Source organism: Sorghum bicolor, chromosome 8 (assembly GCF_000003195.3).
Source record: "Sorghum bicolor cultivar BTx623 chromosome 8, Sorghum_bicolor_NCBIv3, whole genome shotgun sequence".
Taxonomy (NCBI): domain Eukaryota; kingdom Viridiplantae; phylum Streptophyta; class Magnoliopsida; order Poales; family Poaceae; genus Sorghum; species Sorghum bicolor.
The window spans coordinates 60,653,432-60,669,897 of record NC_012877.2 but is presented as its reverse complement, the minus strand read 5'-3'; the positions used below and the strand labels follow the sequence as shown (position 1 = coordinate 60,669,897).

The 16,466-nt window shown below is 42.2% G+C and overlaps 2 protein-coding genes across 2 annotated transcripts; one reads left to right on the top strand and one right to left on the bottom strand.

The window, feature by feature from the left end:
• LOC8084420 (pyruvate dehydrogenase E1 component subunit beta-3, chloroplastic) lies at positions 229-4,625 on the bottom strand. The gene is made up of 4 exons (XM_002442508.2): positions 4,348-4,625; positions 4,153-4,256; positions 3,994-4,040; positions 229-1,477 (listed from the first exon to the last, which is right to left on the bottom strand). The coding sequence occupies exons 1-4, from the start codon at positions 4,421-4,423 to the stop codon at positions 505-507; spliced, it is 1,200 nt and encodes a 399-aa protein (XP_002442553.1). The 5' UTR covers positions 4,424-4,625; the 3' UTR covers positions 229-504.
• LOC8084419 (putative disease resistance RPP13-like protein 3) lies at positions 10,751-15,852 on the top strand. Its single transcript, XM_021466139.1, has 4 exons — positions 10,751-11,610; positions 13,386-14,241; positions 15,684-15,733; positions 15,849-15,852. The coding sequence occupies exons 1-4, from the start codon at positions 10,751-10,753 to the stop codon at positions 15,850-15,852; spliced, it is 1,770 nt and encodes a 589-aa protein (XP_021321814.1).

Here is a 16,466-nt window from a genome sequence, read left to right as displayed (position 1 = left end):
CTGCTGCAGCCACTGCTAGCTCGCACAGTCGCCCCGCTTCATCATGTTTAAACAGCTCGAGCTATCATGTTTGGTTTAGTTTCAAAACATGACATGGTGCCTACGAGCTAGACGAACAAATAAAACATCGAAGATGCAACCAACAAATTCAGGTGCAGGAGTGAAACCTAATGGGACTGACTCTCTGCATCAGCAACTCATCATCATGCTGATAGAATGTCACTCCAATACCCAACAGATTATCATATATAAATAAATAGAACCAACACAGGCGCTGCTACAAACCAATGCTAATAATAGTGATACACAAGAACAAACAAAGGGCATCGAACTCTGCACAGTGAACAAACGGGCCAGGCCACAAAAGGCATTCGTATGAATATGGCTTCTGCGTTGCAAAATAGAATGTCTACGGCACAATGGCAGTCACTATGTGACAACGAACAAAACACGGATACATGAATCCACAAATCAGGTAACTCAACAAAAGCCGTCATATCACGATTATTGGCAGATCTGCTCAACAGCGGCCACGATCTGCGCAGGCTGCACGACAGTCGCGTCCTCCAGCGTTGCGGCGTACGGGGTCGGCACGTCCTGCGACGACAGGCACATGATGGGGGCATCCAGGTAGTCCCAGAAGTTGTCGATGATGGCCGACCTGAGGCTGGCGCCAATGCCACCCGTCCGCATGCACTCCTCCACAATCAGCACACGGTGGGTCTTCTTGATCGAGTTCCCGATGGTGTGCAGGTCGAACGGCTTGAGCGACCTGATGTCGATGACCTCGGGGTCGTACCCTTTGTTCACCAGCGTCTTGGCGGCCTGCATCACATGGTACCTCATGCGGGAGTACGTGAGGATGGTCACGTGCTCACCTGGGCGCACCATCTCTGCCTCCTCAAGGCAACAGATGTATTCCTCATCGGGGATTTTCTCCTTCAGGTTGTATAGGAGGACGTGCTCAAACAGCACCACTGGGTTCTCGCTCCTTATGGCTGCCTTCATCAGGCCCTTGGCGTTGTAAGGAGTGGAGCAAGCAACCATTTGAAGGCCAGGGATTGACTGGAAGTATGACTCCAGCCGCTGTGAGTGCTCAGCACCAAGTTGACGACCAACACCACCGGGACCTCGGATCACAATCGGGATCTTGAACTGACCACCTGAGGTGTAGTGAAGCATGCCACAGTTGTTTGAGATCTGGTTGTAGGCAAGGAGAAGGAAACCCATGTTCATGCCTTCCACAACAGGCCTGAGCCCTTTCATTGCTGCTCCAACTCCCATGCCAGTGAAGGAGTTCTCAGCAATAGGGGTATCAAGAACCCGAAGATCTCCAAACATCTCAGCCAACCCTTTGGTCACCTTGTATGAACCTCCATAGTGACCAACATCTTCACCCATGACACACACTGTTGGATCCAAATTCATCTCTTCTATCAAGGCTTCGCGAAGGGCCTCAAACAACAGCAACTCATGGCTAAACAGAAGAAAAGGTCAACATAGTCAGGCATATGTAGATAATCATAAATAATAGAAATCAAATACAAATTACATTTCAACATCCCTTACTCATGACTCAAAGAGGAAACAACAGCCATCACACAACAAAATTTGCATACAAGAGAACAGGACTTCTGTGTCATTTATGATTTAAACTAGTGGACCGATAGCATATTTTGTTGTCAGAACAAAGCTTAACAAAGTACAGGTTTCTGATTGCTAGTGAATTGTGGTAACCAATTAGTTACTGCTGACAACAGTGGTACATTGATTGGTTAAAAAACTGGTGTAAGTGGTTGTTAACCAGTTGGCCAATAGCATATTTTCTTGCTGTGACAAAGCTTATCCATCTACAAGTTTTTGTTTGTCAGTGGTACTCAATTGGCTGCTGATGACAACATCTGAGCATTGATTGGATCAAAATCCGGTGTATGCTGTTGTTTACTCCTAGTGTCCCAAATCCCAATGTTCATTACTGAGTATTAAGTTAACGGTTCTAGAAGGTTTAATGTTTCAAATAAATACATTTAGAAATCAAGAACCAGTCTACTTTTAGTCAATCAAAATTGTCAACATGGCCACTCGAAAAATAAGAAAACAAGAATTGTCTACATCCCTTACTCATAGAGGCAACAGCAGTCCTCATATAACAAAAATTCCATATAGAGAACAAGACTTCTATGTGCATTTATGATTTCAACTAGTGTGCTAATAGCATATTTTGTTGCCAGAACAAAACTTAACAAGGTACAGCAGGTTTCTGATTGCCAGCGGTAACCAATTAGTTACTACTGAGTACTGACAACAGTGGTACACTGATTGGTCCAAAAATTGATGTAAGCTGTTCTTTACTAGGCCAATAGCATATTTTATTGCCTGACAAAGCTTAACAAAGTACTGGTTTCTAATTGTCGGTGGTAAACAATTGGTTACAGCTGACATATTTGGTGCATTGATATTGGGTCAAAAACTGGGTATATGATGTTCTTTACCAGTGCCCCAATGTCCATGCCTGAGTATAGTTTATGATTCTAGCGGTCTAGCCGATTCAAGGTTTCGAACCAACACATCTAGATGCCAATAACCAGTCTACAGTCAACATGGCTTGGTTGGAAAAAAAGGCACTTTCAGTTTTACAATAAAAAATAAACAAAACATTTGGTGCTGCCAAATAAAATCCAGGTTATAGACCCTAATCGCCTGAGTTCCTTACTATTTCCAAATTCATGTATATAACTTGTCAACACAGTTTGCTTGAAGGAGTACTGGAATATGAACGTTTATGTTTTCTAACCAATCACTTTTATGTACTCGAATCAGGCCAATTCTAAAGGCAAGTTCATTTGCACTGCTAAACAGAAGAACTCAATAGTTCCTTTCAGCACCCAGCATAGACTATGCGGTCCTCAGGCATCAACAGTGTTTAAACTCTATTGGACTAGCCTTCAATGCATGGACGGCAAATCATGGCCAGGTTTCAAATCTGCTGAGACCAGATTTGCATTGAACTCAAAGGAAAGAAGTTGATGGAAGTTTCAAAGAGACCAACCACCATTTACCAGCATTGAATTTCAGCTCTATTAAGAATGCTCTAGTTTACCAGTAATCCAGTATGATGCAAAATGCAATAGAACACCTCATTAAAATTCTACTTCTCTGTTTTCTGACACAAGGATCAAATGCACACTTTTACATTCCAACTTACCTAGATAGAGATCAACAATCGATTACCTCCTCTTCTCTGGGCATTTTTTAAGGTAGAAGGCAGTATTCACTAAGAATATATCATAAAGCTGCTACTGTTGTTTATCATACCAATAGCGACATCAAATGTGCATGTGTGCAAACAAGGGTTTGCTTAAAAGGGTGTTAAACATGATCGCTAGAGTTGGTGAGCATAACTCCCTGCTAATATTTGTACTCAATTCCGTGTGTTACTCCTACTTGCCAAAACATTAAATTAAGGAATAAGACAACCTTTGCCAAAACATTAAATTAAGGAATAAGACAACCTTGCTCGCTCCACTGACCTCTGCCGAACCCCAGTTAACAGAATTCAACATCTAAAACCTCACAGATCCAATCTTACATCCACTGGCAAGGACCTTATGAGGTAGCCAAATTGAAGGAGTAAAATTACAGCCTAACAGCACAACTAATATCTGTTTCAGCTGCAAAAGACAGGACTACAAGTCCTATTGAGTCTATTATAGATAATAACCTGCTGGACAGTTATTACGCCTGCTAATTACAGCCTAACAGTAAACAGCACAGCTAATATCTGTTTCAGCTGCAAAAGACAGGACTACAAGTCCTATTGAGTCTATTATAGATAATAACCCGCTGGACAGTTATTACGCCTGCTAATTCAGTCACATCCGAGGCTAAATCTCATGGTGACATCTAAACCAACACGAATCGTTTGCACAGACCAAATTACGCCAGAATTTGAATTCAGGTTGACAGCAAGTCATCTCAGTATGTTATTCTTACCCGCCCGACTTGGATCCCGCCGCCGCGGCCGCCTCATCCGCCTTGGCCTGCGCAAGCACAACAATCACAGAGGGGTAAACAGATCAGCACGACGCCGAGAGCGCCAGCGCGTCAGGTAGAGGGAGGGAGAGCAAATCAGGAGCAACCAGCACACGTAACTGCAACGGCGTTGCGAGCCACCAGCCTGCCTCTTCCCGAAGAGCCCGGTCCTCCCTTGGCCGCCGCCCCCGCCGCCACGCGCACGCTCCTCCTCCTCGCCACCGCTGCACAGATCGGTCAGGTCAGTCACGCACCACGCGGGCCGAGGCGACAGGGTCAGAAGGTTAGCTTTGGCGTGTGGTGGGGGAAGTATACCTGGGGCGGCGGATCTGGGCTTGGCGGAGGCGACGGCGCCGACGGCGTGCAGCGCGGAGGACGCAGCGGCCGCCATTGGTCTGTCTCGTCGAGGAGTGGAGCGGGGTGGGGAGGCGGTGGCGATGGCGACGATGCGGACGCGCGCGGAGGGGGGTAGCGCTTTATACGCCCTCGCTGTCGCCTCGGCGAAGGGAGCGCGGAGGAGGAAGCGAGGCGGGGGAGGCGGAGAGCACGAGGCGACGCGACCACCTGCTGCTTCTGCTGCTTCTTCTCGGCGACGAGGTGACCTGGGACGGGGTCTGGGCGGAGTGGAGCGAAGGGAGGCCGTCCGTGCATGGGGTCTATGCACCGAGGAGGTCTGGGTCCCGCTTGTACGACGGGGGCGACGGCCACATCAGGTGACGGGCCCACAGCGGCGCGCGTGGACCGGGTGCAGGTGCGGGAGTGCGAGCCTCGGTTCCATCGACGACGGGGCCCGCCCCCTTGTTTTGGATGGACCTGATCCGCTGGCGTGGGCTGGCCCAGTAACGTCACGCGTGCAAGAAAGGCTTTCGTTGTTCTTCACGGCCCAGTGGAGAGGGGGAGAATTGGCTGGTAGTGAGGATTCAGCCCAAACAAAAGGAGGTTGAAATAATTTTCCCTCCGTCCATAAAAGAATTAATTCCTAGAATCTATACCGCTCAAACTTTTTAAAATTTGACTAACTTCATAGAAAAGAGTAACAACATCTATAACATAAAATGCGTATCATATGAAAATATATTCTATAATGAATCTAATGATACTAATTTCATACCATAAATCTTAGCATTTTTTTTAGAAATTTGGTCAAAGTTTAAAAAGTTTGACTTAGGACAACTCTAGAAATTTATTCTTTCGTAGATAGAGGGAGTATCCTTTTCGGATTAGTGAGGGGAAGATCCAACTAATAACATATCCAAAATCAGACTAAGAAATCGCAAATGAAGTTTTACAACATTATTAGTAAAGTGTTGTTGGACAAAGGCAACTCTTGGGATAAATACTTACATCATGCTCCAATGGTTGATGTTGTGGGTGCAATAACATTTAATATATTATTGGAAACACAAAAACTTATTGATCCAACTTCTCAGTAAGTGGTAGGTGCAATTAATGTTAAGATGTTTAATAAGGTGTGGTAAGTTATTTTCTCTCATTTCCTAGTCTGGTTTAAACTTGCTAGAAATCTATTCTTTCGTGGACAGAGGGAGTAATTTAAAGTAAACAAAAGAATGAATAACTTAGAGGCCTAAATAGTCCTATCCTCGGAAGGTCAGCAAAGCTTAGGCCTTGTTTATATCCAAAAAGTTTTTGAATTTTGACACTGTAGCACCTTCGTTTTTATTTGACAAACATTGTCCAATCATGGAGTAATTAAGCTTAAAATATTCGTCTCGCGATTTACAAACAAAATGTGTAATTATTTTGTTTTCATCTATATTTAATGCTCCATGCATGTGGTACAAGATTCGATGTAGAGAATATTGAAAAGTTTTTTATTTTTGGGGTGAACTAAACAAGACCTTAGTGTACTTATAGTCTATAGTTGGAAGCTTTGACTTACACTTTTTCCCATATGAGGAAACCCCAATTCTATTGTAGTATAACGGAAAACAAGAGATGACAGAAGTCGAGACAGAAGCAGAACTAGACACGCAAAAAGAACTTACTCACCCAACCTGCCAGGGGCGGAGCTAGGTATAGATTATGGGGTGCAAATGCACCCCCCCCCAAAAAAATTGAAAAAACTATGATCATGTCTAAAATTTCACTATATATGCACCCTCTATAAAATATGTTTATGCACCCATAAGCTAAGTGCACAAGCTAAGTGCACCTCCTCTAATTTACTCTAGCTTCGCCACTGCAACCTGCCAACACTAAAGTTCTATCTCAAAACCTTTTTTGAGCCAAAAACAAACTTCTATTGAATGGATAAAATGGTTACATCATGCACCATGAGGTTTAGAATAAAGCTAGAGGGATCATCGACCCAAATACATGAATCCTTAGTGTAAAAAGCTTGCCGAGCTAGCTCATGGGCAACTTTGTTTGCATCTCTATTACAGTGCTCCATTCTCACTGCATCTTGGTCCTTCCATAGATTGTAGCACTCATCAAAATTTATCGTTGCAGCTGTTGTGGATAACCCACCCTCCTTCATAGTTTCAACAACCTCTAAACAATCAGATTGAAGAATAAGATTGTTGCAGCCTATGTGTTTCGCAAGTAACAATCCCTCCTTCATTGCAAATGCTTCGGCCATTAAACTTAGTCTACCCTTACAACTAAACTAAAACCAACGGACTATTCCAAGTATAGACAGTTCGAAAAGAGTGGTACATGTGCCGGAAAGAACAGAAGACAACACAAACAAAACAGTTACTAGAAGTTCACAAAAACGCACCGACAACCTTGAATCTTTATCACCAGCATACAACTTGTGCTATCTTTTAGGAAGTGTTGTTGGCATGCATCCTTTCATATCTAGTAATGAGATTACTAGCATGATGTGATAGTGGTTATGTTGTCCAACTCGGTGGCATATCTGATGGTAGGAGATGGGGCATGTGCCCCTTCATTTGCCCCCTTGAATTGTGCATTGTGTCGTAAGTATAATTTGTGTTGTGCATATACAAATAGTACTGTGTATTGTGTCGTTATTACTTCTCCGCTACATACACAAAACCTCAAATGACTCAAGTTATCCATGGCTTTCTTCGCCGAGAGATATTCTTCGTAAACTGAGGTACCGACATACCGCTATCAAGAATTAATCAACCAAAAACATTTATTCATGACTTATAGTGGTCCTTTTTTATAACACTATATAGACATAAAATATGTATATGTATAAAGATTAAGACGATTGTAGAAGCACGTATTGTCACTACTAGATAAATAGTTTTGTGAGACGGTGCTATTTTATTAACCGTGACAGTTACAAAATCTAACCGCTTCCTAAAATGCCACGATTAATGGAGAGGATCAATTTTATTTATTGAGCTGGTTAGGAAATACCTACCTTCAAAAGTAGATTTACGGAGGCCAAAAATAGTCTATTTTTGGAGGCATTGTAAATATATTTTTAGAGACGAACAACTATAAGGCCCGCCTCAATAAATATGGCTAGGTTAGAGTAGTCAATCTCGCACTGACTATGAGGTTACAATATATATAATAGAATCGAAATCCTAGCCCAGTACACACTAAACTCTCTGACCTGTCACCCCCTCCCTCCTCTCATGCAGGCACACAGCTAAAGGAGGTGGGTGCATCTCTCCTGTCCCTCACCTCAGTAGTGCATCTCTCTTCACTCCCTCACCTCTGGCGGCGGCCTTCCCCAAGACATGACAGGGGCGCGGACTCAGCCAGCGCGGTGGAGTGCAGCCTCGTGGTCATGGATCTCCTCCTTGGGGCTCGGATCCACGGTGGTAGCGTGGCCCTCTATGGGCAAGGGATGAGGCTAGTTGTGCCCAGATACGACGAGAAAAACGCTGGCCGCGTCCAGATTCGCGACAACGGCATCCTGCTCCTTTGTGCGCCTAGATCTAGCTAGTGGGCTAGGAACGAGCTCGCCGGTGGGCTCGGAGATTTTTTTGTTTTTTTATGGATTAACGGAGACGGACACGTTAAGATGGATGCCTCCGTGAGAGGGTTGTCTTAAGACGTCCGTCTTCTTTAATTAATTAATTGAGGAGGGAAAAACAATCGCTTGTGTAGGTTAGATTGGAGGCGGTTACAATGCCGTCTCCGTAACATTGTCCAATCACGGAGTAACTAGATTTAAAAAAATTCATCTTACAAATTACAATTAAACTGTAAAATTAGTTTTTTTATTTTCGTCTATATTTAATATTCCATACATGCGACTAAAGATTGATGTAACGGAGAATCTTAAAATTTTTTGCGAACTAAACAAGGCCTTCGTCCGCCTTCATTGTGTACGTAGTAGTGTTAGCGTGCCCTAGACCTCAGCTCATCAACTCTGAGTGTAACTTTACACCCCGTTAGTAAAAGCTCTGTTTACCCTGTTCTTGCACTAAAAGTGTGATAGTACTTCTTAACAGCTGCTTACACCGGACCGGCGAAGCAAATTGCATGATAAGCAAGTTCCTATATTCTACACATGCAATTAGTGCCTGCCTTTTGCTGTGCCGTTGAGTGATGCAAAGACGCGGAACGGGAATAACCGAGAAAAAAGAAGGCGGCGGCTTCGGAAGACCGGAGACGGAGAGCCCGGAGACCGAGACGGAAACTTAGAGTGGAGGGTCTTTTTTGTCAGGATCCAAAAAGTTTTTAATTTTGACACTATAATACTTTCATTTTTATTTGACAAACATTGTTCGATTATAGAATAACTAGGCTTAAAAGATTCGTCTCGCAATTTATAGATAAACTATGTAATTAATTTTTATTTTTATCTATATTTAATGCTTTATAAATGTACCGTAAGATTCAACGTGACGGAAAATTATAAAAAAAATTTAGTTAACAACAAGACCTTGGTATCGGTGGTTGCCACAAAGACGGTCCCCTCAAATTAAATACATGGTGTGATGAAGGCGAATATGATTTCTGGCCACCGCCGCATGCACCACGCTCACGCGTCTGCCTACCTCATCACACCGCGTATTTAATTTGAGGGACCGTGTCTCCACCACTCCAGTCTCCGGTCTCGGTCTCGGTCTCCGGGCTCTCCGTCTCCGGTCTCCCAAAGCTTTTTTTCTTCTTCTTCTTCTTAGCAGCACCGGCGTACCACCGAGCTCGCTCCTCGGATCCGATCCATGCATCTGGCGGTCGGGCTCGGTGGCCGCACGCCGTCCCCCGAGCTCCAAGTCCAGGCAATCCAACTCTCGGCGCGCGGCGACTCCTGTTGATCTCCTCGGCGGCCCTCGGCGGCAGCGTCAACAACTGCGCCTCCGAGCTCCAACCATCCAACGGTAGCAGGTGTGTGCCGCTTTGTTAGGTGTTTAGTTCCCAAAATATTTTGTCCAAAATTTTAGATTCTTCATCACATCGAATCTTACGATGTATCTATAGAGTATTAAATATAAACAAAAATAAAAACTAATCTTTGCATGTAAATTGCGAGGCGAATCTTTTAAACCTAAGGCTGTCTCCAACAGGAGACTTATTTGGGAACCCAAACCTAAGATGGGTCTCAAACACCTATAGTCTCCAACAGAGTAGGTATAACCTAAATTTGGGTATCCTCTCTCCTCGAGACCCATTTACAGATAGTGTTGTCTTTTAGATCTTGTTGTTGGAGAAGACTAAAAATAGGTATAGAACCTTTTACCTGTAGCGCTACCCAAAGGACAATTGGACAAATAGGTCTTGTATTTTGGGTGACGATTGTTGGAGATAGTCTAATTATATTTGTCAAATAAAAATAAAAGTGCTACAACACCCAAAATCCTAAAATTTTGACAACTAAACGAGACCTATATATGTCTCTCATCAGTCATCAGATTCAGATTAATTTAAGTCTCTAAAGCTACCAGAATGAAGGCCGAAGCTAGCCACGAGCATGAGCTCGCCGCCAGATCCATCCATGGGTTCTGGCCGGTTCTCGACGACACTTCTGTTCCTCCAGATTTGTTATAATATATAAGTATATATATATATGTATAGTGCACTCCTCCTCCATATGTACTGCATCATCTGTTGCTTTGCTTTTTTTCCTTGCGTTGGCACAAGCCCATCAATAATTTAGTCCATGTTTCTTTGTTTAGTTCCGAATTTTTTTTATAGTAGATACTGTAGCATTTTCGTTTTTATTTAATAATTATTATCTAATTATGGACTAATTATGCCCAAAAGATTTATCTCACGATTTGAAGTCAAACTATGCAATTAGTTTTTGTTTTCGACTATATTTAACGCTTCATACATATGCCGCAAGATTTGATGTGATGGAGAATCTTAAAAAGTTTTTGGTTTTTAGGGTGAACTAAACATGACTTAGTCTAGGGGCTTTTGCTACGAGCATAACAGTCTGCCAAACATGTTCTATGTTTCCATGTTCCACGTTACACGAATGCTCCCACTCCCCGCATTATAAAGTTTCTGTTCCTATTTCAAGAACGGGGACAGGAACGGAAACATGACTGGTACAATTTACGTTTTGACAACCTTAATTACTACGTTTCTATGATTTTTATTTATATTTATAAATAAAGATCTTACATAATAAGGCCCTATATATATTTGACAATCTTGATACTCCAACTATTTTTTTTCTTTCACTAGCTAGGGCATTAATTAGACCAGCTTGAAACTGACAATAACTTCTTCTAGTTGTCTGCAAGTACGTGATCGTCCACAAGATTGACCGTCTTGAGAGAGCGCCGCAGCCAGCTGATCGATCCGCTGAGCCATGGAGTTCGCCATGGGGGCCATTGGCTCCTTCCTCCCCAAGCTCGGCGAGCTTCTTGGCAACGAGTACACGCTTCAGAAGAGCGTGAGGAGGGACTTGGAGTATCTCCAGAGGGAGCTGCAGAGCATGCAGGCTGCCCTGAGCGTGGTGGCGGCGGTGCCCCGGGAGCAGCTCCAGGAGCTGGACAGGCTTTGGGCCAGCGATGTCAGGGAGCTGTCCCAGGACATAGAGGATGTTGTTGACACCTACCTCGTTCGCATCGAGGGCCCTGCATCTGACCCCAAATGCGGCAAATTCAAGGGCCTTCTAGTGAAGATGGCAGACCTGCGCAAGAAATTCAGGGCTCGCCATCAACTTGGCACCGCCATTAAAGACATCAAGGACCAGGTGAAGGAAGTGGCCAACCGAGATGAAAGGTACAGGGGTCCTCATGGTGTGGTTGCTAGCCTAACTGCAGGTGCTGCCACACGGGTCACGACCTGCACCGTCGATCCTCGCCTGATAGCTTTGTATGGAGCCCAGAAGAACATTGTTGGCATTGCTGATGCAAAGGCTGAGGTTATGGCGAAGCTATTTGAAGGGGATGATGTATCCAGGAGACAACTCAAGATACTCTCGATCGTCGGATTTGGTGGATTGGGTAAGACAACTCTTGCTAATGCAGTATATAGTGAGCTTTCAGCTGGGCAATTCGATCGCAGGGCGTTTGTGACGGTGTCTCGGAATCCTGATGTCAAAAAGGTCCTCAGGGATCTTTTGTATGAACTTGATAATCCAAAGTTTTGTGAATTGAGTGGAGCAACGCTGTTGGATGAAAGACAACTTATCGATCAACTTAGAAGTTCACTTCACACCATAAGGTATATATGACATTTGTGTTTCTAGTGTAAGCATGCTATTTACTTTTAATTTAAATTTAAAATTAATAGTGGTATGCAATTTAGAAACATATATAACATACCTAATAGTTATTGAATTATTTTCTATATTAGCTTGTATTGATATTTAGACACATATTTGTTATATTTTAGTTTACTTTTATAACACAGAGGTGTATGTTTAGATGCAAATTTATGGGTTCATTTGCATTATCTATAGCAAAACTGAGGTATATAATTTAGATGCAAATATAAGACATTATATTAGTTGGAGAGCAGGTAATTTAGATACAAACTTTGGTTATTTTCAATGATATTTTACTTGGAGAGGTGGATAACGTAGATGCAAAATTAGGGAAGGTTAGATCACATATTCACGTACTGTTGTATTTGTGGCCTCTCAATTCTTATACTTTGTTACTACCTTGTAGGTGTATTGGACTAAAGGAAAGCACATACTTAAAATTTTAGTACTAAAATTTACATCAACTTATGACTATATTTTTGTTTTAAGATACTGCTAAGTTTAGATTTCAAAATTTGAAATGTAATACAACTATGTTTGAGTTCCCAAACCTAACTGAATAGGTGATTGGATGAAGACAACACTCTACACATCAATAAATGGTATCACAAAGACTTCCATTTAACTAATACATGCAAGGAATACAACTATGTTTGAGTTTCCAGACCTAATTGGATAGGTGAATGGATGAAGATAACACTCTACAAATCAATAAATGGTACACAAATTTCCATTTAATTAAGGCTCTCACCATTTCCATACATAGATCACCCACATATGCAAAGGAAGTCTAATGAAGGTCATATTAGACCTTTTACCACTCTCCTTAATTTGTCCGAGAAAGTCTAAACATGTTGTATTCTAAGAAATCAAGAGTACCAAACAACCATTTCCATCAAAAATATGGGTTAGAGCGTTGAATGAATCCACATTCAACATAGAATTGAAGGGAACCAATTGTCCGACCTTTTCTATGATGTAAAAAGTTTTTTAGGTGAGCTCTAATAGCATTCTAGTTCCTTATTTTGATTTTTTAAGATCACTACACAAGAAAAATATTAGGATCATAACTAAATTAAAATATAGTACCACTAGCATCTAATACCATTTATGTAATTAAAAGATATGATACTTCTAAATCATAACTCTAGAACTAGCTTATCCCTACTTCATTCATGATTTCTACTTTGTTGCTCAGTTTGAATTTTCAGATCTTGTGTGCCTTTGCGTCCCAATGCATTGTGTGAGCACCAAGAATTAATTTAAGAAAATAAGTGTCTTCTCGGTCCTACGAAGTTTATGAAAAGCATGGCTCAACACATATAAACATCGGAAGTGTGCAATACCGTGTTTGAACTTTTACATCCTTGTCTAGAAAAAGGTAGAAGTTTAGTGCTAGGTGGTAGCAATTTTCAATCTCACCAACACAAATCCTAAGCCCTTATTGTTGTATATTGAGCACTCTCAGTGGAGCACTACCGACAAGTTGTTTTCCTATGTTGTAGTGATTAATTAGGATTATAATGCATATTTTCTCTAATTAACTCAAATTGAAGTTTTTCTTAACAACTGTATTTTAGTTTGCATTTATTTTCTTATATCATGACACACCTAGGTAGTTGTTGATTGACTAATACCATTTTGTGCTGTATTGATATGGTTGCTGGCACACGATATGGTGGTATATAGATATATTTATGGTTTACAAACTCATGGCTTTTCATGTGGATAGGTATTCCATCGTCATTGATGATCTATGGGATGTACAAGCATGGGAAACAATTAGATATGCTATGGCAGACAGTCATTGTGGAAGCAGAATAATCACTACAACACGAAATCTTGAAGTCTCTAAAGCATGTTGCTCTTCTAACAATGATATAATTTACAACATGAAACCTCTCTCTGATGATGATTCCCGAATTCTCTTCCATAAAAGAATATTTCCAAGTGAGACTGGGTGTCCTCATGAATTGGAGCAAGTGTCTAGAGAGATCTTGAAGAAATGTGGTGGGGTACCATTAGCCATCATAACTATAGCTAGTCATTTGGCTGGTGATCAACATATAAAACCAAAGGATGAATGGGATGCTTTGCTCAACTCGATTGGACGTGGACTTACAAGAGGTGGGGGTGTGGAGGAAATGAGAAGGATACTATCTCTTAGCTATTATGATATCCACTACAATTTGAAGATTTGTTTACTATATCTAAGTATATTTCCAGAAGACACTAGAATTAGTAAAGATAGACTGATCAGGAGATGGATAGCTGAAGGTTTTTTGCAAGGTGAAAATCATGGAACTAACCTAATTGATCTTGGAGAGAGTTACTTCAACACGCTCATAAATAGAAGCATGATCCAACCAGTAGGCATCAATGTTGAAGGCAGGGCAAGAGCTTGTCGTGTGCATGATATGATGCTTGATCTCATATGTGACTTGTCAAGTGAAGAAAACTTTGTCACTATATTGGATGTTATCAAGGGAGGCACACCTTTTAGAAGAAAGATCCGTAGAATGTCCCTCCAAAAGAGTATTGGAGAGCTCACCGCCACTCGGCTAGTTCACACAAGCATGTTAGAACATGTGAGGTCCTTTTCTGTTTTTAGTTCTGCTGCTAACCAGATGCTTCCACTTTCAAGTTTTCAAGTTTTACGTGTATTGGATCTAGAAGGTTGTAGTCTTTGGAGCAAGAGTCATCATCTTAATCTTCAAAGCATCGGGAACTTACTGCACTTGAGGTACCTAGGGCTGAGGGGTACATCAGCTCATGAGCTCCCTAGGGAAATTGGAAAGCTACAGTTTTTGCAAATACTAGATGTGCGAAGAACTTGGGTGAAGTTGCCACCGAGTGTTGTGTGGCTAGGGGATTTGATGTGCCTGTATGTTTCACCAGTTGTACATGTGCCAATAGGGTTGAGGAATCTGACTTCCCTTGAAGAGCTGACCGGACTATCCGTGGGATGTTATTGTGTAGACATTGTGAAGGAGTTGGGTCATCTCACCAACCTAAGGACACTAGACATTTGTTGGAGAGGCTCGGAGAGAAAGGAAGATCATGAGGACCAAGCTTTGGTGGAGTCTCTACACAATCTGCGTAACCTACGGTCTTTTGAAATTCGTGGTACGGGTGAGCATGTCTATCTGAGTCGGGACTGGTTACCCCCTCCACACCTCCACACACTTGTGTTACGAGTGTGGCTACAAACACTACCAACATGGTTTGGTTCCTCATCACTTCTTCCCCTCCTCTCCCACCTACATATAAACATCCGTGAAGTGAGGCTAGAGGACATTCAAACCGTAGGGATGCTTCCAGCTCTTCGGGTTGTCTTCCTCAGGGCAAGTGTCAACCTTGCCACTGAACAGTGTGATGTGGAGAAATTTGTGCTTAGCACTAATGCATTCCCTTGCGCCATACAGTCACATTTCCTTAATGTTACAATGGTTCCATCTAATTTTCCACAAGGAGCTATGCCTATGGTTCAGTCCCTTCGGTTTAGTTTCCGGGTGTTGGACATCCTAAGTGGGGACTTTGACTTGAGCATGAGGAACCTCCCTTCACTAGAGGACATCTACATCGACCATGATATGAAGAAAGCCAGGCATGAGGACCGTGAACGAGCCCAGGACATGATGAGCCATGCGTTGAAGGGACATCCCAAGCGTCCTTCCCTCCATCCCAGTTTTCATTGTGAGGAAGGTGATATACTGATGCACGTGATCATGCATGCATCTTCCCTATTTCATTTCCATAATATAATATTTGTACTCTTGGTTTCTCTTGCTAAATTTTAGCCAGCTAAACTTTAGTCACTTTAATAGCTAAACTTCCAAACACATTGACTAAAAATAAGCTAGAATAGTTTAGTCCCATTAGTCACTAAATAGTAACTAAAATAATTTTAGTTGGTTAAAATTTAGCGAGAGGAACCAAATAGACCCTTAGTTTCATGACTTTTTTTGTTCTCTTTTTTCTACCTCTCTCTCTCTCTCTCTGAACACTCTTCTTTCTTTATTTCTTACAGATTCAGATGGATCGGAAGCGTGAGCCCATCAGTGGCATTCCTGCTCGCAGGTACTACTCCTATAGTTTACTCTTTTTTTTTTGCAACTCCAGAACCACGAAGAATGAGGCAAATATGTTGAGTTGTACTTGATTTCCTTCTGTGTATATATGCCTGCTTTTGCAGCTAGCAGGAGGTGATGTCGCTGGCATCAACAACGATTATGGTGATTCGGTCGTGCATCAAGAAGCCTCCATCCCTCCTGCTTCTCCTGCATGTTGTGGCAATTTATCCAGACGAAGTTCAAGATGATGCTCATCCCCCCCCCACGTGTATATTTTGGTGCTTCTTAATTGGTTCGCTGCCGGCTGCCCCTTTATAGTGTAATCGGTTTGGGCTTCCGTTGTTGGTTCACAACCAATTGGTCGAACTTAATTGGCTGATATCTGCAATTTAACACTAGTCACTAGCTAGCTCATGATGATGGATGAATTCTCTATGTTCCCTCACTTTTCAAATAAGAGCTCTTACGATGTAACTCTTTGATTATTTACATTTCGTAAAGAAGCCATGCAAAATTCAAGAAATAACCCATCAGTCTTACAAGTTATTAGAAGATCATGCATGGATGAATTTAGTGCCTACAACTGATCGAAACTATTTAAAATTTGTGCTCCCACTATTTATTATTTATGCATTGTCAAACACAATACTGATACCGGCCGGTGCTTTGTGATCATTATCCGGTTGTGGTAGACTGACCAACTACTCTCTATATGTTTTCATCTTGTTTTTCTCCTTTGC